Source organism: Oryctolagus cuniculus, chromosome X, assembly GCF_051225735.1.
Source record: "Oryctolagus cuniculus isolate XC-2025 breed Fujian yellow rabbit chromosome X, ASM5122573v1, whole genome shotgun sequence".
NCBI lineage: Eukaryota > Metazoa > Chordata > Mammalia > Lagomorpha > Leporidae > Oryctolagus > Oryctolagus cuniculus.
In genome coordinates this window covers 85157345-85181104 of record NC_142888.1, presented here as the reverse complement: position 1 = coordinate 85181104, position 23760 = coordinate 85157345, and the positions used below count along the sequence as shown (strand labels likewise).

At 50.1% G+C, this 23760-nt stretch overlaps 1 protein-coding gene across 18 annotated transcripts in view; it reads right to left on the bottom strand.

Annotated features, from left to right (window-relative positions):
- Positions 1–8212: 8212 nt before the first annotated feature.
- Positions 8213–23760, bottom strand: part of TSC22D3 (TSC22 domain family member 3) — a 69350-nt gene continuing 53802 nt past the window's right edge. For 16 of the 18 annotated variants that reach the window (XM_070067462.2, XM_070067459.1, XM_070067456.1 and 13 more), the window contains 2 exons: positions 10854–10905; positions 8213–9765 (listed from right to left, as the gene is read on the bottom strand). In XM_070067462.2, the coding sequence (XP_069923563.1) occupies positions 9535–9765; positions 10854–10905 (283 nt within the window). In that variant the 3' untranslated portion in view covers positions 8213–9534. Of the gene's footprint in view, positions 9766–10853; positions 10906–11646; positions 12016–16677; positions 21830–23760 lie in introns of those variants that run through there. The other 2 variants (XM_008272854.4, XM_008272853.5) reach the window with 2 other exon arrangements.

Sequence of the window (23760 nt, the reverse complement as noted above, 5' to 3'; positions counted from 1 at the left end):
CTGGCCCCGGGCACTGCTGCATCGTCCATGGCTGACACACGGGAGGTGCCGGTGTTTGTTGACTGAGTGAGCAAATGGATGCGGACGTCAATACCGGAACATTCCTCACGCACCACCCAGGAGGCCACCAAGGCCGAGGCTGCAATCCCAGACCAGTATTATCAACATATCTGGAGATGGGGAGATACTTTCAAAGTGCAGCCGAGGTGAAGAGCTCTTGCTCTGGTCCAACCCTTCGTTTCACAGATGAGGACACTGACGCCTAGGGCAAGGTCACCCTTAGAGGGGATAACCCCAGAAGGCTTGCCCTGGCTCTGATGCTGACTGTGTGAGCAGCTCAGTACCTTCAACGAGGAACTTGCAACTGATAATCTTTTGAGCCCTGGGCAGCCCCGAAGCACATTACTCTGGTTGTCTTGTCCCAGGTGTGATGCAACTCACTGAGACTTTGTTCAGGCCTCCAGGTGCCTCTCGCAGCGATTAGGTGTTTTGCACTTGAAATTCCTGGATTCTGGATTGCAATGGGCAGCAAAGAAGAGATGTTTGGGAGAGTCCAGGGCCTACAGATGCAGGCTTTGATGACAAGTGTACCCTTGCTTCCTAGGCGATGGCAGCAGGTTCCGTGGAACAACAGAGGGATGCAGCTAAGGGCCAGCGAGCTGGGGCCAGCAGTTCTGTTCATACTCCTCCTCGCTTAGTCCTTGCCTTTGCGGGTCACCCCCTCCCAGCCATCTCTTTCCATCTCTTTCCTTTCTTTCCTTCTCTGTGTATCTGCGTCAATCTCAAGTCTTTCAGAAGCAATCCTAGTTCCTCTGCCTGCTCAAGACACCCTTCGTGGCAATGGCCCACCTTTCTCCCATTCGAGTTTGGTGAGCCAGCACTTGTAAATGCGTTGTCTTGCTACAGGCAATTACCCAAGGCTCGTGAAATGAAAATGGCTAAGCAGTAAGGCTGGAGTTGATCCCTTGCTCTACAAAGGCCCACGGAGGCTTCTGGGCACTGAGTTTCATATTCATCTTTGTAAGTGGCCATGTCCTTGGTGTCCTTTAGCAGGGCCGCTTGATAACAACTGGACTTGCGAATGAATAGAATCCGGGGACTGGAAGGGACACAGGGACCTAGAACACACATGTCACTTGTGCAAGTCTCACAGCCAGACGGCTCTTCCTGGTCCTGGGTTTTACTAAGCACCTGGCTTAGAAACGCTCCCAAGTAACCCCTTTGTTGTACCCACTGGAAGCTTGAGGTCTAGCAATGTGAGTGACTTGCCCAAGTTCATAGAGTTTGCTCGAGAAAAACTAGCCACACAGCCAGCACTCTTACTGCCTCTTCCTGGAACACTTCGGCTGCCTCAGTCTTCTCCAAAGCCTTGTTTGTGCTGCTGGTTAAGCCACTCCTTGTGACACCAGCGTCCCAAGTCAGAGTGCTAGTTCTAGTCCTGGCTGCTCTGCTCTCAACCGGCTTCCTGCTAATGTGTTTGAGAAAGCAGAAGCTGGTCCAAGTCCTTGGGACCTGGTTGGAGTTCCAGGCTCCTGGCTCAGGCATGGCCCAGCCTTGGCCGTTGCTGCCACCTGGGGAGTGAACCAGCCGACGGAAGACCTTTTGCTCTCACTGTCACTCTGACTTTCACATCAATCAGTCGAAGTGATTTTGGGGAACCAGCTTCATTTTAGAAGAGGGTGGGACTTGGATTCTGGAGAAGAAATGTAAAGCAAGCCCAGACAAACCCGCAGATGGACCAAAGGGTAACGACACACAGCAGATCAGCAAAGCTCAGTGTTCCCTCCAAGCTTCCCCACCTCTCTCTCCATAGCCTGCCTTTCTTCCTCCTACGCTCGCTGCCTCACATAGCCCCTGTGTGGCTGGGCTCCAAGGCTCCACTCTTGGCCTTCTGCTTAGCCTGCCTTGCAGCCGCTTCTCCCTGGTGTCTGTCCACTCCTGTGGTTTCAGCTCCTGTGGCACCCAGACATGTTTCTATCTCAGGCTCAAATTCTTGTCTTCACACTATTCTTCCCACAGCAAGTTACGAGCTATTTCCCCGCGTAAATACTCGTACGCTTAGCTCAGCCAGCAAGCAGCGTTGGAATCCCTCTTCCCTCTGCAAAGCATCAGCCTCTTCCCACAGCCCTGTGTCTTTCAGTGGGTGCATCCAGTCTCCCAGTCCTCGCGACTCACACCTTTCAGGGCACCAGAGGCTGGGGGAGGGGGGGAGCTCGTGGTTCCAGGGTAGGATGGTGACAACGTTCTGGAGGTGGCTGGTGGTCATGGTCACACAGCAACGTGAATATGCCTAATGCCACTCAACTGTATACTTGGAGCTGGGGAAAATGGCAAAGTTCATGTGATGTCTCAGAGAGAGGGGTCTTTAAAAAGCTCATGGCGTGGCCAGCGGCGTGGCATAGTGGGCTAAGCCTCAACCTACGGCACCGGCTTCCCATTTGGGTGCCAATTCGAGTTCCAGCTGCTCCACTTCTGGTCCAGCTCCCAGCTAATGCCCCTGGAAAAGCAATGGAGGATGGTCCAAGTGCTTGGGCTCCTGCACCTGTGTGGGAGACCTGGAAGAAGCTCCTGGCTCCTGGCTTCGGATCGGCCCAGCTCTGGGTGCTTCAGCCATGTGGGGAGTGAAGCAGCGGATGGAAGACCTTTCTCTATGTCTGTTCCTCTCTCTGTCTGTAACTCTACCTCTCAAAATAAATAAATAATATCTTTAAAAATATATGAATTCTCCTAATCTGCAACCTTTCCTTCTCTACCAGCCTTTTCATCTTTAATAAAAATCCTTTCAATGTCCCAATCTAATAGTCTTCATTTAAAAAAAAAAAAAAAGCTCATGGAAATGCACACTGTGAGAAAAATATGTATGGATTTCAAAATTTTTCTTTGCAAAAATAAACTTATTTCATTCCCTTTTCCATGAACTATGCAAAGTCCTCTTGTATATATTACCAGAGTGAAAACAGCAAAAAAAAAAAAAAAAAAAAAAAAAAAAAAAGGCAACACCAAAAACAACACAAAACAAGACACTTCCACGTCATCCTTGACTCGTGGTGACGTTGTTATCTCCTCCTTGGCCTTTGCCTCCCTCCCGCTTTCCCAGACTCCCAGCAACACCAAGGACTTCCAGCCATTGAATTCCGAGTCCTGCCTCCCTCTTTAATCTGGGACAGGGGCTCGGAATCTACATGTTCAGTTTCACTTGCTGTGAGTGGCCTGCAGTGTCTTTTGGCTTTGTCCCTTCCTCTCCTTTCCACACCGCCTGCTCCTCTCCCGGCTGGCCCTCATTACCTCACACCTGGATGAAAGGAACAGCTGGTGCACCACTAGTCTTGCCCCGTTGCAGCCTGTCCAGCTGCCAGGACCCGTCTTCCACAAATATCTTTTGCATCACATCACTTTCCGCCTCAGAAGCCTACCCCGGCTCCCTGAGACTTATCAGATCCCAGCTAAAGTCGTTTGGCTGTAAGCCAGCCAAGCCACCTCCTGTCCTACCTCTTTCGTCCTTTTCGCTTCGCTCCCACCCCTCCAAGGGCCAGTGGGCTTTTTTCTGCCTCCCTTAGCTTAGCCCTTCTGCAAATCTGACATGGTCTCCTTTCTGCCTTCTCCCCTACCCCCACCCCCAGAAAACTCCTGGTTACACAGGAGGAATTAGGTAACCTGTTCCAATTCTCCATCTTGTTTCTCAACGCATCCGTCTCAAGTCCCACCCAGTAGCTGTATGAATTTGGGCAAGTTGCTTAACCTCTCTGTGCCTCGGTGTTTTTATTTACCCAGCTGTAAAACGGGGATCTGAGGAGGACAGCCCTCACACACTCGTGGAGGGGATTAAAAGAGGCAATAGCTATAAAAGGACTTAGAACAGTGTTTGGCATAAAGTTAGCGGCATGTAAGTGTTAGCTATTGTTATTAATTCTTGTGACCACTGCCTCTTCCAGCCAGTCCCTCCTTGGCAACTGTTTGGGCTTGCAACAGCTAACTGACAGAGCTCTCGGTTAAATTTTGCTTGATCTAGTGGAAGTGGTTAAATATTGTGTGTTTGGGTTCCAGTGAGCTTCTCTACATGAGACAACCTGAGGAATGGGGTTATCTATAAAGCTCTAATTATGTCCATTAATTTCCAGCCAACTAGGAGGGGAGGAGAGATTTGAAAGCTAGATTTTCCAGAATAAGTAAGATGATGTTAGGACAAATTCATAATACCGGCAGGGACAGCTGCTCAGGGACCCTCTTCCCCGTGGTCTTTCTAGAGGCTTTTCCCCTGTAGCCCAGGCCCCGGCGGCCCTGCCTCCTTATCTGCTCACTCCCGGATTCTGCCTTGGAGCCCTCATTGGAATGCTTCCTGTGTGGCTGTCTTCAGCCTGAGAGCCTTGCACCTTACACTCCAAGTAGTCCTTGTCTGTCAACTATCTACCTTCCACGTTTCTGTTCTAGTTTTCTTTTTTCCTTTCTAATCGACACAATTGTACGCATTTACTGGGTACAACGTGATGTTTTGAAATATATATGCATTGTGGAATGGCTAAATCTAGTTAATTAACGTATGCATCGCTGTTCTAGTTTTCAAACCCCTATCCGTGGTTTATTGACAAATACAATTAACATTTTGAAAGAAAGTTCCACTGAATTCACAGTCACTGTCAAGTTTTTTTTTTTTTTCTCTCACTACTAAAAGTTCAACTCCTATTGGGTTGAGGGAGGTCTGAAAATATTTTTTTTAAGATTTATTTATTTATTTGAAAGTCAGAGTTACACAGAGAGAGGAGAGGCAGAGAGAGAGAAAGAGAGAAAGGTCTTCCATCTGCTGGTTCACTCCCCAATTGGCCGCAATAGCCGGAGCTGCACCAATCCGAAGCCAGGAGCCAGGAGCTTCTTCCAGGTCTTCCACAAGGGTACAGGGGCCCAAGGCCTTGGACCATCTTCTACTGCTTTCCCAGGCCATAGCAGAGAGCTGGATCAGAAAGTGGAGCAGCCTGGCCTTGAACCAGTGCCCATATAGGATGCCAGCACTTCAGGCCAGGGCATTAATCCACTGCGCCACAGCGCCGGCCCCTATTTTTAATTGTTATTTATTGATTTTTATTTGAGAGAGAGAGAGAGAGAGAGATCATTCCATCTCTGGTTCTCTCCCTTAAATATCTGCAGCATCCAGGCTGGAACAAGGTGTAACCAGGAGGCCAGAGCTCAATCCAGGTCTCCCGTGTGGGTGGCAGGGACCCAAGTACTTAAACTATCATCTGCTTTCTTCCAGGGTGTGCATTAGTAGGAAGGTGGAATGGAGAGCAGAGCCGGGACTTGAACCCAAGGACTCTGGTGTGGGATGCATGGCTTCCCAAGAGGCATCCTAACAGCTGAGCCAAATGCTTGCCCCTGTGAATATTTTTGGCATTTAAAAGGGGCCCTTGTCAGAGTACGCATTTGGTCTAACAGTTAACACACTACATCCCATATGAGTGTACCTGAGTTAAATACGTGGCTCCTGATTCCAGCTTCCTGTTAATGCAGACCCCGGGAAGCCCGCTCAAGTGACTGGGTTCCTGTCATCCACATCAGAGACTGCGACTGCCTTCTTGGTTCTTGGCTCCTAGCTTTTAGTTCTCCACTCAGCCCCAGATACTGCAGGCATTTGGAGGAGTGAAGCAGAGGATGGGAGCCCCTCCTACCCCGCTTCCTCTCAGATAATAACAATAAACAAATAAATAAATAAATAAATAGGGTCCTTATGGTCACAAAGGTTGGGAACAGTCCCCTATGGGATTCGTGGGAGCAGTGGCGCGCTGGGCTCTGTGGCTCTGTTTTCTTATCTGTCAAATGGAGGTAAATCATAATGGCCTCTTTTTTCCTAAGGGCAGGAAACAGAATGTTCCGCGTTCAGGACGGGGACAGAGAGCTGCGCTCTTTGCGATCTCTGTGGTTGCGCTGGGAGGGCTGCCATGAGGAGCCGATGAGAGGGCAGAGAGGACACGGGAGAGGCAGCTCTACCCACGCAGGAGATGCTAATTGCCGTGATCGCGTGTTCTCTACCTTGCTCTGCACCTGGCAGGAACATCTAAGGCTAGAATCTCAGAGCCCAGAACGTCTTTCCAGGAGCAGTGTGTTCTTTTGCCTTTCTCCACCCCAGTAGGTTCTCTGAGGAACAACAACAAGGAGCTGCCCTATATGTGACTAACAAACATGTAAAGTTCCTCTTATCTAGTCTACTAACCGCTGTGGCCTCAGAAGTTGCAATGTTTGTCTCTGTTTAGTCGGAGTTGCCTAGGAAACGAAGTTGTTCTCTCTTTACCACTGTGTGACTGTGAGACAAGTTTTTTCCCCTTTCTTGTACAGAAGGACCTGCCTATGAGAGAGACAGAGAGCAGGGGGCAGGCTTGGGGTATTGCTGGCATATTTTCTGGGTTTCACTTTTTTTTTCATGTTTGTTCTTGCCCATCTGGAAATGGGGTGTAGGGCATCACTAGGAGATGAGCTGAATACTGCAACTGTTTCTCAGCTTGATTTGAAGGCTGGTGGTGGGTGTGAGTGGGAATTGGGAGAGCCAGGTCCAGATGTGGATGGCAGGGGTAGGTGAGAATTGTTGCCTGGGGACTATGAACGTGCTAGTCCAAAGTTTGTATTTGTGTTTTGGGGCTGGTGCTGTGGCGTGGTGGGTAAAGTCACTGCCTGCCGTGCCGGCTTCCCATGTGGGATCAGCTTCCAGTCCAGCCCTGCTAGTGCACCTGGGAGGGCAGTGGAAGCTGGTCCAAGTGCTTGGGCCCCTGCAATCATATGGGAGACCTGTAAGAAGCTCCTGGATCCCGGCTCTGGTCTGGTGCAACCCTGGCCGTTGCGACTATTTGGGGAGTGAACCAGCGGTTGAAAGATTCTCTCTCTCTCTCTCTCTTCCTCTTTGTAACTCTTTCAAATAAATAATCTTAAAAAGAAAACAAAGTTTTTATTTGTACCAGCAGTGTGAAAACTGAATGCCATGGCCAAACAGGCAGGCATGAGCAATGAGCTTGGCATCATGAGTAAAGAGGTTAAGAGTAAGTGGGGAAATTGTAGTTTGGGAGGCCAGCAAGCAGGGGTCTACAATACTCTAGGGAAGGACTCTGATGATTGGAAAGGAACAGAGCATTGTGTGTGAACTCTACAGAGGAAGAAGCATGTCCATTTGATTACATTGTGGGCAGTGATTGGTGCAAGGGAAGGGACCAGAATATCTTGGTCACCTTCAGGTTTGTTGCTAAGGAATATCAAGGAATATTGTCCTAGTTACAAGTGGCAAAAGGATAGGTATATATGCCACAGGAAGCAGAAATGAAATGGGATCACTTAAACAGGGGTGACCGTCTCACTTGGAGCATAGCAGGATTAGAACATGGCTCAGAGGCCAGCGTGGGACCCGGATGTGGTGTGGTAGAGGAGATGCTGGTTGCTTATTTATAGCTAGTCGGATATGGCAGGACTGCAGGTGTGGGAGGCATGGAGCTGGAAAGTGATGGATATTAACGAATCCCAAAGAGATGCAGGAGATGTAAACTGGAGTCCAGGAGCCTTGGACTTGGCCCTGCCTGCCATGGCTGGCGGGTTGTGTAACAGAACTTTCAGCACTGCCAGTGGAGCAGCAGGATTGATGGCTTCTTTCCTTGGGGGTCTGGGAGAACAGAGAAGAGGGAGATGGTTTTGCCACTTCATAAATTCCCCATTGTTTTTCACTAAGGCCCTCTTAGCTCCTTTGCCAAGGTCAAGGGTCATGTGTGGATTGATATTAAGGGAAATGAATTCAGTGATCCTGACAGTGTTTCCGAGAATGGGAAGACACTCACTCGTGGTATACTTGTTTCTTCCTTCTTGATCGCCCACATGCATACCCTGCCCTTTTGTCTTGGGCCTTCCTGGAGGTATCCTTCCTCCCAAATCACCCTGCTAAGCTGAAGCTATTTGGTAGCAGTCATGTCACAGCACACTCCCACAGCCTCATGTGGAGGTGGGAAGGACGTGGGGTTGAGTCTCAATTCCCATAATAGCTGTGTAACTTTGGGCAGGTCACTGAACTGGCCGTGCCTCAGCCTCCTTCCCCAGTGAGGGTAAAGAGTGCGCCCTCCACCAGGGGTGTTTGTGTGGGTGACACAAACTCAGGGATGCTCAAAGAACGTTCAGGGAGTCAGAGAAACAGTCCCTTCCCTCCGGGTAATGGACCTTTCCTGTTCGGATTGTTCATACTCAGTCAGACACCAAGTTTATTTTTAGAAAAAAAAAGAGCAAAGTTTATTGAAATTTCAAGCTACATTTGAAACATCAAAATTCCAAATCCTGGAGACATACATCAGGATAAGGTGTCAGAAAGTGGAAAGTGTTCACTGTCACAGAATACCCTTGAAACGAGCTCCCCGGGCACGCCCCCAGGTGCCACTGAACAAAGCCATTCTCTTGCCCATCCCTCATCCATAACAGAACACCAGCTTTACGTTCACACCAAAGCTTCCCGCAAGAATTAGAAAACAAACAAAAGAGAGGTTTTCAGATGACACGGTGAAGTCCGAGCTGATCTTCTCTCAACCCCATTCTATGTAGTCAGCACCAGTGAATGGTGGGTTTGGCATTCGAAAGAGAACTTCACGTGTCCAGTGGACAGATGGGGAAAAGGGTCACAGCAGCAAGGCATCTGTGGCCACATCCTGACACTGGGCCCCCTCTCCCTACCTTTCCTCTCGAGTCTCACTTAACCTGAAGGACAAACTGGATCAAGTTGGTAAATGAACACAGTCAAGGAATTAGCCTTAGGAGATAAGGGACCGGTCAATACTCCCAAAGCTGGTTAGGCCCTTCGACATGTAGGTGTATGTGTATATGTATACATCACTACACTAAGATATAGATCTAGCCCTATGGGTATATATACGCACTTATGGCTATATAGAAAAAACTATGCCAATACTAACCAAACAGAACTTTGTAAGCGGTCATCCCAAAGCTGTAATCCCACACTGGGCTGTGCACAAAGCCATGCATTATACCATATTAACCAACAGAAGGCTGACTTGGCTCAATCTCTCCTATCTGTGCCCCCTTGCCCTTGGAGAGGCAGGGCAGAAGAGAGAGTTTGCATCTGCTTAAAACACAAGTGGCTTCTTCATAGGAACAGTCGTTGTCAGGTGAAGCTGCTGAAGATGTCCATGGAAATGAAAAAAGAAACAGAAAAACAGACCCCTTATACTTTCTGGAGCAACCTGGTGTCACATCACAAACTACCTCTCTCTTTTGCCAGTTGCGGCTAAGTTGCCCAGGCCCTGGGAGCTCCCAGGGCACGGTAACATTAGAGGCTCGCTGGCTTGGGGTTCTTAGACCCCGCACAACTCAGCCTCCAGAGACCTGGTCTTTGTCAGGGGTCTGTCACTAGAGTGGACCCAGGTGGCCATGTCCTTGGGACATCTCTTGGCACCAGCTATGTTAGGTGTAAAGTTCTCCACGTGAGATGACGCTTGGGGAGCCAAAAACAAACTGGAAAGAACTAGGTAGAACAAGTATTAGTGGCTCTGCCCACCCTGAGGACAGAGCCACTTACACCGCAGAGCCGTCAGGGGCCTCGGGTGCTTCTGGGGATTCAGGAGCTGGCTCATCGGGGCTCAGCCGGGACTGGAACTTCTCCAGCTGCTCTGGACTCGCCAGGGTCTTCAAGAGGGTGTTCTCCCGCTCCAGTTGGGAGTTCTTCTCCACCAGCTCTCGGATCTGCTCCTTCAGGATCTCCACCTCCTCTCTCACAGCATACATCAGATGATTCTTCACTAGATCCTGCCACAGAGGAAATCTCAGCAAAGCCATTCTTGAGCTGTCGCGGCCCCCACGCAGCACCATCACCCTGCCCTCCGTGGGCCCGTGCCGCCCCTCATGCACCGCCCTCCAGCCCAACTCCGTGGCTGCCTTTTTCTGAAGCACTGAAGCCCTCACCCAGCACTATTACCTGGTTTAGGCCATGCCAGGGCTGGGAGCCCAGTTCGAACTACATAGGCTCCTTCTGCGAGTTTCTAATGACATTCAAAGCTGGCTGTGTGGGGACCTTCGCGAGGGTGAGACTTCTGCCGGTGGCCGGTGGTTTGCTATGTCCCTCTTACCACGTAAGATCCCACCACTGACCCAGATCCCAGGGGGTGGGGGCCCTGGAGTATACTCCATACGGTTTGCTCTACAAATCTTCCCAAAAGAATAAAATGGGCTATTTGGGAATCTCTCCTCCATAGGAGCCAGCAAACGAGTCACAGCTGCCCTGCAGCCTGGCCGGATAGGACACAGGACACTGGGAGGAAGGTGCAGGGGCTGCTGCATCCTCTCTGAATCTCAGAGCCGCACTGGGGCAGGGAACTGTATCATTAGGCCCCAGGGGCACAATGAAGTGGCTCCTAAAGACTGGAAGCCCCAACCCTCTGTGGCCATTTTGGCTGCTTGTTGGAGTATGACCTCTACCTGGTAAGGAGAGGGAGAAGGGGGTGGGGTGCTTTGCTTCCTGTTTCCTGACCCCAGCCCAGGCTCTGCAGACGCACTGCAGTGCGGTTGCATCCAATGAGCTCTGCCCCTTGTCAAGTGCAGTCTGAGCTCCCTGCCTTGCAACCAGCCCAGGAGGGAAGCCAGAGGCTGCTGCAAAGCCTTGGGAGAGACAAGAGGGGGGGAAAGGAGCAAGCCCAGCGAGGGTAGACTGGAAATGCCCTAAAATGTGCCACTCGCCTGGACTCTACCCAGGGCCTCCAGGGAAGGCTGGGCAGCAAGCTGCCTGCTTCCCCAGGCTTTTGGCTAATGGCTGTTGCAACCACCCCCTCAGTCCTGCCCAGAGTTACATAAGCAGCAGCTAAGTCTGGGGATGGGAATGACGCAGTGATGCCACTCACCATGGCCTGCTCGATCTTGTTGTCTATGGCTACCACGCTGGCTCCAGAGGCACTGCCAAGACAAAAAGCAAAGCGGCCCATTACTCACTCGGCCCCACTCTGAGTATCTGGCAGCGGTGGCCAAAGTCCTCCGTTTGCCCTGGCTCCTCTCTCTCACCTCCCAGGCCTGGAGTTCGGGGCAGTTTGTCCTTAGGTCCCTCCCTGGCGCCTGCAGGAAGCTGCACCTCCCCACCCCGGCGAGCTCCGTGCTGCCGCCGCCCGCCACCGCCCCGAGTTGCGATCGACTCCAGTGGCGCGCGGGGCCGGGGCACACCGGAAAGCGTGGCCTGCTCCAGCGATATGCAAACAATGGGGGCGCGCGACCCAGGCAGTCTCCCGCCGCCCGCCCAGAGGGTCCTGGGCAAACCTACCGGGTTCTGAACCTAGCTAGTAATTCCTTCTCGAGTCGGGAAGCTTCCGGCCTTCTCCCCAGCGGCGCAGGGCCCCGGCCAGCCCCCTGCCCAGCCCTGCCCGCCGCCCCTCTGCCTCCCGCTTGTCTCTGCGGCTGCAGCAGCTGGTTCTCACGGCGCAGCGGCCGCAGGGACGCTCCGACGGCGGCTCCCAGCGCAGCGGTGACCCCCCCCTCCCCGCTCCGCGCCCCGCTCCTGCGTCCCCTACCCCCGCCCCTTCCCAGGATGCTGCACCGCGGGGAACGGGGACCAGCGGCGCGCGGCTCGCTCGGAGATCAGCTCAGAGCCCAGCCCCCGCCAGCGCCCCTGCTCCACTCGGCATGGGAGCCGGATTCAGTGGTTACCTGTTATCCAGCTTAACGGAAACCACATCCCCTCCAAGCAGGGAAGAGAAGAAGGAGATGGAGAAATTGTGCAGCTGATAGACCGCCACCTCCATGGGAGTCTGATACATTTCAGTGTTCATGGCTCGGGCTGCCGGGGAGCTCTGGCTGGGCAGGGCGGGCTAGGCGGCTGGCGGCTGGCGGCTGCTGGCGCGCTGCACTGGGCTGGGCTGTGCGCCGGAGTCGGCCCTGGGGCTAGGAGGAGGGCGAAGGCTGCGAAGCAGACCCAAAGCCAGGCAGGCGCTCCAGCTGGAGTTGAAGGGAAGTGACTCGAGGGGTGTCACCTAATATGTGTCACAGACTCCACGGCCGCCAGTCCAACCCAGACTCGGAGATATTTCGGCTCCTGCTTCTTTATATAGGAGGAGCCGGTTGCGTCACATGGCGTCAGGGGCCATGCAAATGAGTCCTGTACCGGGCTTTGTGGCCCAGTTAAACCACATCCCCTCCCTGAACCTTAGGCTGGGACTGTAAACAGTTCAGCACTTTCTTGTGCCAACTGGCATCTCCAATAGAGGACTCCGAAGATTGGTAAAAACCAAACCGGAGCTGATTGCAAGAGAAATAAGAAGTAGGAATGTCCCAGCAGGAGGTAGAAAACATTCAGTAGAGGGCGATGCTGGTTTTAAAAGCTCCTTTTTCTTTCTTTCTTTTTTTTTTTTTTTCAGGTGTCAGCCAGCATACCACAATGGCTTTGCAATGCTCTCATATGTCACACTCCCTGGAACCCCCACCCTCACTCATCATCAGGAGCCTAACTTTCCTTCCTGCACACACGCTTTGTGACTTGAATGTTCACTGTCTCACCAAATGCAACTGTCCCCTCACCCAGCCAGCTGGTGGCAGGCTTGCCCCAAACCCTGGCACCCACCCATTCACATGTTCTTTGAAGTGCATAAATGTGGGAGCATCTGTGCCTGTATAGACACATGCAAAGATCAGTGACATGCATGTGACAAATGCACAGGTCTGTGCTAATCTGTGCATGAATGTGTATGGACGACAGGGTGCTCAGAAACTCAGTGAGTGGGTGGACATGTGCAAGGGAGCAGCTAGGTGAATGACAGAGGAGGTGGGGAAAACAGAGTATGCCAGTGGGAACTAGAGTGACCACAAGATACTAGCTCTTTTCTCTTTGGTCCCCACGCCCTACTGTTTAAAGAAAATATATTCAATATTACCCAGGAGCTCATGTCCCTGTTTTTTTTTTTTTAAAAATGTTGTACTTTCCTATAAACAGCAAATGACAACAAAACTGCAAACCAAGGCTATATATAACCGATCCCAGGAAGACACCTGCCATGTGTTGGCATTAGTGAGCACTTCAGGAAAAAAACAGACACCAAACAACCAGGAAAACAAAGTGATAGTTGCCTAATAAGAGTCGCACGTGTTTCCATCAAAATATATTTTCATTCTTTTCAGCCTCAAGCTTTTAAAAAAAAAAAAAAAAGGCAAAAGAGGCCTGAGGGCCTTTTCTCCTGCACTTTTCTAGGCGAGGCCACCTGGTGGACAGAAACAGAATTGCAACCAGAAGGAGCGGCCTGGGCAGGGAAAGGAACAGGTGATGCAACCAGGGATATTATTTACACTAATACATGACCATAAGCAGAACATTGGGTTCCACTACATATACAATAGTTTGGATGAAGTTAAAGCCAGTACCCATGAATCAGTGCTCTTCAGGCTGTGGTCCAAAGAAATATCCTAATGCAATCATGCTATTGGAAAAATACTAGAGCCTCTTATCAGCAAAGAAGGTAATTATTGTTTGCTTCAGGATATTTCTCTTAACCAGGTGCCTGGCACTGACACCCTAGCCATGGCCCTAGCCAAGCCCAGTTTGAAGGCCTTGATTTCCTTCAGGCTTCTAAGGCAGTTAGATCACTGAAGAGCCAACATTTTTGGCTATGATGTGAGGCTCCACTGGAACATTATAGTGGCAGCAGTAACATGCACATCATGGCCACTGTATTTGCAAAGTGTGCACCAATGAGCTCCCCAAGAATACCTGCTGCATGAACCCAAAGTGGTGATTTTCTTCACCATACTTTAGGTGGGTATTCTGTTAATGTTCAGAAAAATTTTCTGAGGCTGGTGTTTGCAACTAAGCTGTGTGTAGGAGACAGAACAAAATGCGGTCTATATTTATAGGTCATCAAGAGCATTATCTGAGGAAAAAAAAAACCTTGTTAAGTCAGGAGCTTAACTGATATTGGAATTCCCTGACATATTAATCTGCCCTTTGTGCCACACAGAACTTTCTTGGTCCAAGAAGAGTCTCTGAGTTGACCTTTCCCTGGCTCGTTCAATTTTCCTAAACTATTGCTATTCACTCCAGCATTCCAAAAGAGATAAGAAGAAAAGGAGGAGAGAAAAATAAACTGGGTTGGCAGGGGGAAAACCACCACAGGGACTTTGGGCACAGGCCATCAGTAAGGCAGCTCCTTTAACCGGGCCTCCATTTAGAGGAGGCAGAAGCAGAGAAGTCTTCACAGGTTGGCAAAAGATGGGAAAGGAATTAAGTTTGCCACCAAAGCTGCATTTGGATTGGTCGCTAATCACACTTCAATTAACAACAACGACAAAAAAACAAGCCGATTTGAGACCCGCTGACAAAAAGTAGCTATCATCCATGGAGCATCAGCTATGAGGAGATCCTGTGCTGGCAAGGCCACAAACCGTGCAACATAGGCATGGCCACCCAAGGTGCTAAGCAGATGCAGAGCTAGGAATCCAGCCCAGGGCTTCCCGGCCTAGAGACCAAGTTTCTTTCTATCGCAGGTGCTAGTGGGGCAGGGAGTGGGTTTAGTGCATGGGTGGAAGCTCAAAGGAATGAGTCGAGGCAGTTAGGGGATGGGTGGGAGGCGCCTGAGAGTGATGAGGAAGAGGAAAGGTTGAGGGCCAGGAGACATGCCCCTGGGCCGCCGGCAGTGCCATGGGTCAGAGGGGTCCAGAGGCCCACTTTGAGCTGTCCAAGTGCAGCTGGCTTTGCTCACACTCGAGCTAGGAGAGAATATCCAAACTGTCCCGACAAGCTGTAGAGGAGGGCTGGGCTCACCCACAGCGGTTCAGAAAGCAGCCAGGTACTCCTCAGAGACAGCTACCTCTGTCTAGGAAATATCAACCCAATCCGCTGCTTTCTAGAATGGAACACAGGGTCTTGGGGTCTCCAAAATCTCAAGCAAGGTACAGAGTGTCAGAATAACAATCAGAGTCCAGTGAAACCTCGAATTCCTGGGGCTCCACTCACTGGCACCCTTAATGAACTCATTCCTCCCCTCCCCCCCATTCTTGCTATGCTCAGCTTTTAGGAGAACAAGGTCAACACCAAGAAAACAAGCTCACTTCAGGGATTTCGTTTAGAAAAACAACTGCAAAAAGATCTTAGGTTCAGCGCACACTCAATCCGTCTCTCATCCCCTCTACACCCCTAGTTCTGTTGTGTTAGAAATGATCACCTTGAGACTTTAAGATCCTTTACTCCCAAAGAATGGCTGGACGTGAGGATCTGATACAGGAAAACAATGGAATAAAATATCTGGGGGCTGGCTCTGGCGTAGCAGGTAAAGCTGCCACCTGCAGTACCGGCATCCCAGGTGGGCACCAGTTTGAGTCCCAGCTGCTCCACTTCAATCCGGCTCTCTACTATGGCCTGGGAAAGCAGTGGAAGATGGCCCAAGGCCTTGGGCCCTGTACCTGTGTGGGAGACCTGGAAGAAGCTCCTGGCTCCTGGCTTCAGATCGGTGCAGCTCCAGCCATTGTGGCCATCTGGGGAGTGAACCGGCTGATAGAAGACCTCTCTCTCTCTCTGCCTCTGCCTTTCTGTAACCCTGCCTTTCAAATAAATAAACAAATCTTTTAAAAAGAATAAAATAAAATATCTCTGTAGAAAGATTTTCTAAAAAAGAAGTGAAGGGAAGATCGGGGTGGAGAGGGGAGGGGAGGGGGCGAGGAGAAGGAACACAGAGGGTTTTCTGCCTAACCCTCAGTAGAAAATTCCTCTGCTCAGAAGAGCTGCACCGAAGCCAGTTGGGGAGGGGCGGTTTGTGCTGTGCATGGCATTTAACATCTGATCTACTATTTCTGAGTAATGTGCTGATCCTCAAGAATTTCAGCATCTTTGTGCAGGTGGGCCCCAGACAGGAAATAGTGGTGCAGGGATTCAACAGCCCAGCAAGCCCGACACCCGTAGAAGCACAAAGTAGGCTGGATCACAAACCAGCGGAGTAATGGCATCTAGCTGATGAGCTGGGCGCTTTGCTAATTCTCAGTTCTAGCTCTAATGCCATGGGGCTTCATGATGAAACCGAACAGAGCTGACACCACTTCTCTCCGGAGTGACCTTCTAGATGGAGGGAGGGTGGCGTAGTGCGGACAGGGCCATCTGCCTCCATTTGAGCAGGCCCTGGAAGCCACTTGCTCCCTTTAAGCTAGAAGAATTGTCTCAGCATTCCCACTGGTCTGTTCCACTTATTCAAAAGCCACACTCTCCAGGACAAAAGCCCTTCCCACTGCAGCTTCCCACGGGACAGTGGAACAAAGACTGGACTGCAGAATCCTCGTGTAGGAGAATCTCAGCGCACTGACAAGGACTGGGCACAGTAGGTTGGGGAGGCAATGAGGGGGAACATCTCACTTCCCTTTTTGTCACACTTGAAGCATTGTGTGCCACGAAGCCAGAAGGAAACTATTTATAGGCAAATCTTCCTTATTTTCTACAGGGAATGTTCCACCCAAAGATTCAGCAATATTGCCAGCAAAACACAGGGTCCTGTGTCAGAAGAAGCGGAAAAAGACACCATGCAAGAGGTGCGGGACAAGCCACAAAGCAAACACTGGGTTAGAAGCTGGAAAAGGAAATACAAAAAGGATATTGAGCGCGAGAGTGTGAGCACAGTGTTAATGGGACGGTTGAAAAACATCCCTCCCACTTACTCCTCTACCACGGCCCCCGACCATCTGAGGTTCTGTCTAGTTCGAATTACTTACTTGTCCCTTTTGCGGAAGAGGCTGGGGGAATAAGGAGGCTGAAATGCCATGGCTGACTTTGTCCTTGCTTCTCTCTTATCTTCTTTCTTTGCCTGTGCTTCCATTCCAGCGTGGACAGCTACGCACAGGAAGGCCACTGCCACTTACACAGTTACTTTGGATTCACGGAAAATCCCCAAAGTCCAGACGCAGGAAAGCAAGCAGGAAAGATGGTGACAGAGAAAGCGCCTTGTTCTCTGTGAATCATGTGAACTGCTCTGCATGACCAGGGCCCAGAGCTCTGACTTTGGAGGGCAGGAAGACAAGGAGGAGGACACAGATGCAGATGCAGCAGGCGATGGAGGGTGAGAGGGGGCCCAAGGAGAATTCTGGCGAGTGCAGAGATGGGCCCTCTCTTGGAAAAGCAGCTCCAGCAGTTGATTTGGGACAAACCCTGGTGGTGAATGATGGCAGGAGCAATGAATTGTGCCTTTCAGTTCCTTCCCGGACAGGGGCCCATGTGAGCTTCATAAACAATCTCTGAGTGACACTAGGGGCCAGGCGGAACCAAACCCCGTTTTTACAAAGTGTTCTATCCCACCCACCTCATTCAGAGAAGTCAAACACTGCTCTTTTTCATTTTTATGATTTAGTTATTTATTTGAAAAGGCAGTGTTACAGAGAGAGAGAGAGAGAGAGAGAGATGAAAGAGAGAGAGAAAGGGAGAGATAGAGAGACCTTCCATTCACTGATCACTCCCTAAATGGCTGCAAGAGCCAGGGCTAAGCCAGACCAAACCCAGGATTCTTCCAGGTCTCCCACATAAGTGCAGTCTCAAGCACTTGTGCTGTCCTCCGCTGCTTTTCCAAGCACATTAGCAGGGAGCTGGTTCAGCAGTGGAGCAGCTCGGACTCGAACCGATGCCCATATGGGATGCCGGTATCGCAGGTGGCGGCTTAACCTGCTACACCACGATTCTGGCCTCCAAACACTGCTCTTGTCAAAACATCTTCATCACCTCAACTTTGATCAATAATCATGGGGAGCAGGGGAGAGTTGTCCTGGCATCTCAGTAGGACTGGAAGTATTGATGACTTATCTAGGAATGCAGTTCAGGTCAGTGGATCTTAAATTTCATGAACCTTGTGTCAATATTTATGCCTGTCTCCTTTCTCTTTATGCCTTGCAGCTGGGAAAATTTACCTCCATAAGTTTTTCAAGCCCTCTTCTCATTTTCTACCATCCCAATTATCCAGCTAGAAGCATGAGATGTTTGTAAAATTAACCTTGGGAAACAGAATCAACATCCTTCTTCCCCTTCCCCATACTAGTTGCCATTATCATTCAAAATGCAATTCAGAGTAGACTGCAGGCTTAGCCAAAGCACAAGGCACATTTCAGGGAAATTTTATAAAGCAAATGAGTAGTACAAGTCACAAGTGCCTCCTTCCAGAAGACCCTGAGTCTTGGCAATTTCAGAGGCCTCCCTACTGGTTAAAACCTTAATGAAATGTTTGCTCAGAAAAAGGCACAGGGTTTGGGCGTGCTTGGGAAGGTAGCCTGGGTTCAGAGGAACTACACCACTACTGTCCCTGGGCACTGCTTCATCCCACAAAATGGGCTGTGCTTTTCTTTTCCCCATCCCTCCCTTTGGCCAGTGCCAACCTCAATGGATATAATACAGCAGCCACCAAGCTTGGAGTTTGTGTGGGACCTATGGGCTCCTCTGACACTGTGGCTGACAGTGCCAAGAAGGGTCTCTCACCTGTATTCCTGTCCTAAATCTGAGGGTCTGTAAAGCAAGGGAACAAGGACGAAGGGGTTTGCTTTCTATGTTGCCAGCTCCCTCCTTCCAAGCAGCAGGGGGCTCACCTCTCCCTGCCAGCCTCTTGCCTCTGGCCAGCTCATCTCAGTCTTACCCTTACTATCTCTCCTAGAAGCACGCGCTGAGTGAGGTTCCTTGTCCTCCCTCATAGACTGGCAAGCAGCTTCAAGCAGGCAAATGCCCCCGTCATGCCCCTCAAAAAAGCCCACCCTCGGAAAATCCTGGTGCACGGCAGCCTTCCCAGGGGCTGCGAAAGAAAGCAGCAGGAAATACGACCACTCTCCATGTCTGTTTGTCTGCACTAGCCTATCCAGGCCAAGGAGAAACTGGCGGGGCCTCTCCCTATCCCCTCTGCTCTGTGGAGCAGTCCCAAGAGCTGAAATTCCAAGCCATTTTCTCGGGCAGTTGCCAGGGTTACTTTGAGTGGCACGTGAAGGACTTGGGGGCTATTGGCAATGCTTGGAAGAAGAGAATCAGGGGAATCTTGTCGGGGATGCGAAGCCAAGAGACAAGGGACCTGTAAAGAGAGCAGAGGCTCTGAGGGGGCGCACCTGGCTCCATTATGAGCCCCACCAGAGAATGTGTGACCTTTGAAGTGCTACAGGTTCCCTAGGGAATAAAAGGACGGTTAATAATGCTGGCTCTTCAGCCGCTCAGGCTCCTTGACCACGATGGGTAAGTATTATAAGCCTCCCAGGGCTCTCTCATTGTGCCGCTGAGGCCTCCGCTTTCCTCCCGGAGGAGCTATTCACCATGTGCTCACTTGAGCTAGCTCCTTGCTCCTCTGTTGTGATGTTCTATGACTTGTGAAGAGGGGCTCTGCAGATTGCAAGGGGCCTCTGGCTCTCCAGCCACCCCTCCCCTTGGCTTCCTGGATGCAAGGAAGGCAGTTGAGCTAGGGTGCGGGGCAGCAGCAGGAGGGGACGGAGTGGGGCACACTACTCCCAGGCTGCAAAGAAAGGAGAGAAACAAGTGTCCTGGGCAGGGCCTCACAACCATGGGAACAGTGCCAGGGAACTCAAAGGAGTGCCAGGAGGGGTGAAGGAAGGCCACCCGACTTGGTTTGAAAATTGCTGACAAGTAATACACACACCTGATCCGGAAGAAAGAAGCAAGAAAGTGCACACGTATTTATGCAGACTTCTTCAGCTTTCACACCACCTAATTCACAGATAGGCAGGCAGAGGGGGCATCTATCTCTCCCCCACCTCCTCATGACTTCAAAGGAGTAGTAAGGCCACAGGACATGACAAGGCAGCGTACTCTAGGCCAGGCCTGAGTATAACAAACCATGGTCTCTCTGACATGCAAAGCTGTGCTATACAGGGGTCATAGGTGACAAGGTCTTAGTAGAACTTTAGAGTGGCATTCAAGTGAGCATAAGGGGAACCAGTTTGAAGCTTCAGCCCACATACCACAAACAAGAAGTCCCGACACTGCCAGGACCACAATTTTCAAAGATGTCACTCATTATAATAAACACTTTTAAATGAAGGAGAAATAAAGACAAATACCTTTTGTGCACAATCAGAGATGATGCCCACAGGTCCTCATGAGAGCACTTCTAATTAGAGCCAGTCCTGGCCTTGGTGCCGCCTGTGACTGACTACCCAAGGAGTGTGATCTGAAGGTACCAAGAGAAAAATCCCCCTCCAAGCTACTTTCCAGAGCTGCCGCCACCAGCCACCATAGTGCCTACAAAGGGTCACCATCAGTGATGCCTTTGGGTTCCAGTGATCTCTCCTGGAGTTCTTTACACTTTGTGGAATCAGCCCTGGAAAGGTGTCACATTTAACCACCAGCAGTGTGAACTAGCACTTGCGTTTGAACTAAATTATCATAAAGACCTATTTATTTATTTGAAAGGCACAGTTACACACACACACACACACACACACACACACACACTGTGGTGGGTGGGTAGAGATAGAGAGGTCTTCCATCCACTGCTTCACTCAAATGGTTGCAATGCCCAGGGCTGGACCAGGCCGAATCCAGGAGCCAAGAACTCCATATAGGTCTCCCACTTTGGTACAGGTGCTCAAAGGTTTGGGTCATTTCCACAGCTTTTCCAGAGGCTTTGGCAGGGAGTTGGATTGGAACTGGTGCCTATATGGGATGCCGGTATCCCATGCAGTGGCTTAACCCGCTATGCCACAATGCCGGCCCCCAAATTATTGGATTTCTTTCAACAGAGTGGTGAGTAGCTTATCAGCATCGGAAGACAATTGGACCCACAGCAGACAGTGGACTGCGGCTGGAGAGAAAGCAGTTTAGATGACCTTCCTAACGTCAGGACCACCCATGGAGCTTGCGGAAACATAGCGGTGACCTGGGTTCCAGCCCTAGGGAATCCAGTGGAATAAGCCAGGGGCAGGGGAAGGACACGTTTTAGCTGATTTGTGTACAGTTCTGGCACCAGCCCATATAGCTGCTTTTTAGGAACCACTGGCCAAAAGGTGAAAGCCAATAAAGGGGCTCCCTGAAGGGCCTTGGGGGCACTGAGACTCACTTTGTCTGACACATTCTGGTGAGGTGCAGTATATTTCAGGCCTGCTGTTTATTCTACCATCTTTCTCTCTCATTCCTGAAAGCCCCATCAGGGCGTTAGTGAGAGCTACTCTTAGAGGGACAGCTCTGCACCTGTTCTGATTTATATCTAAATCTTTGGCAAATTTTGCCTCTCTATTACAAGGAACCAATTCTAAGACACTACACAGCTGTCCATGGGAACTCTCAGCCTGTGAGGTTAGGGAAGCAGGGCACAGACATCACAGTGGGGAAGAGGGAAGAACCCAGAGTGGAGAATAGGAAGGGCTGACTTTTCTCTGACAGCACCTTTAGGTTGGTTCATTGATGCACCTCCCTTCTCAGAGGCCAGCTCTCCTCCAGCCCTGTGGCTGTAAGTGCCTGATCAAGATCAAATATGGATTGATTCCCAGGATAGCTGGAGGGGTGTGACTCATTGTCCCTCAGGAACCTGCCGGGGCTGACTACAAAGCCTTGCCAGGATCTCTGTGAACACGCCCATCCTCACCCTGATCCAAGCCTGGAACTCACCCACCCTTACCATCCTCACCCCAGCATAATGCTTAGGAGCCCTTCCCTGACCAAGAGGCCACCTTTACTGCTCACTGAAGGGGAATTTGCTCTTCTCTGTGCTACACATCTGGACTGTGTTTTGATATTTTATTTTATTTTTATGTTTAATTTACACTGCCTGCTAGGTTTTGGGCTTGAATAAACAGAGGCTTTGCTTTCCCCCCAAGGCCTGGACTTCCTGGTTGCCTGCTAGCAACACAGCAACCATTTTAACCTCTTTTGCTCCTTGAGACAGTCAGTGTTGGGAGTGGGACTGGAAGAGAAAGCTATTTTGCGTCAGAAGCCTTAAGATTCTCAGTGCTAACCTGAAATACCATTCCCCAGTCCTTCCTGACAACGTGAATGTTAAGCACTAAAGCCATCTTACCAAGCATGAGCACAATTCAACACATTTGTGGAAAATGGAATTAAAAGATAAGTTTATTTTGGTGTCCCAAAATTTTAAGATTTGTCCAAAGGTGGGATCTTCAAAAAGTTCACAGATATGCATATTATGAAAAAATGCATGAATTTCAAAAAAAACTTTTGTGCCAAAATAAATTCTCATTTAAATTTTAAAAAAATTTGAGAGAGAGAGAGAGAGAGAGCGAGTGAGCTACCATCTGTTGGTTCACGCCCCCAAAGCCCTTAATGGCCAAGGCTGAATGAGGCTGAAGCCAGGAGCTAAGAGCTCAGTCCTGGTCTCCCATGTAGGTGGCAGGAAACTAATCACTGGAGCCATCACTGCTGTCTCCCAGGGTCTGCATGAGCAGGAAGCTGGAGTCAGGAACCAGAGCCAGGAACTGAACTCAGGTACTCGAATGTGGGAAATGGGCATCTTAACCACTAGGCTAAACACCCATTCCCTAAGGTTAACATTTAATTCTATTATCCGTGAAGATTTTGAAATACCCTCACACAGATTTCTGTTAAAAGGCCACAACAAGATCATAAGGATAAAGCACAAAAATAAATTCCAAGTATTGGCATTGTTTTTTTTGAAAAATTTACTTACAGAGTGCTTTGTGCCACCAAGAAAAGACAGAAGTGCCCAGGTCTCTGTGAACAGAGCCTCTGTGGGCACGAGCAGCTTTAAAGACCTATAGACAGCAGAATGTGGTGGGGCTTACTGGGAAAGGCTTCTTGCCAAAGCTCATACACCTTGAAAAATAAGAAGAACACTAGCCCCTATGTCCTGGGATAGAGCTTCAACAACCGACTAACGAATCCTGGTCAACAGTTCTGACATTCTGTTATTTGCTAAAACTAATAATACTGTGGATGTTGTTGACAGAGTTGCAGAAGAGTTAAAGTAAATATGGAAACTGAGGAACAGCCAAGTATAGACAGTGACTAGCTCAGCAGCTTAGAGGAAGGGAGTTTCACAGATACTCTGGATTTCTTGGGGAAAGGGGCCTGAGGGTGGTTGGAAGATAATCTAGAAGTCATCGGTCATGTCACTGGGCAATTTCTTTCCAACAATATGCTACTGCAGTGATGAGTGTAGCCCATGCAGCTCATTCTGAGCCCAAAAAGAATAGGAAGGGACACTTCCCTCCCCGACCAATGCCTTTTTTCTCTGAGAAAAGTACCTCTAGCAACAATTCTAGATGAAGTTGGTCAAGTGGGAAGAAAATATGTTGGAAGGCCAGAGTTCTTTTTCCACCTTGGCTACTAGTCAGCCAGGGGACTACATATAAGGCTTCTAAACACCCTAGGCTGCTAGCTCATCATCCCTGAAATGGAAATAAAGTTCCCCTATAAAACATATTTCCCACACATGGTGTACACATCTATGGACATCTAAAGTCTGGAAACAGTATACTTTCAAAAGTTTGTGGGAAATGGAATTAAAAGATAAGTTTATTTTGGTGCAAAAAAATTGAAATCCATGCATACTTTTTTTTTTGACAGATAGAGTTAGACAGTGAGAGAGAGAGAGAGACAGAGAGAAAGGTCTTCCTGCCATTGGTTCACCCCCAAATGGCCACTATGGCCGGCGCTACGCCGATCTGAAGCCAGGAGCCAGGGGTTTCTTCCTGGTCTCCCACACGGGTACAGGTGCCCAAGCACTTGGGCCATCCTCCACTGCCTTCCCGGGCCACAGCAGAGAACTGGACTGGAAGAGGAGCAACCGGGACTAGAACCCGGCACCCATATGGGATGCCGGCACCGCAGGCGGAGGATTAACCAAGTGA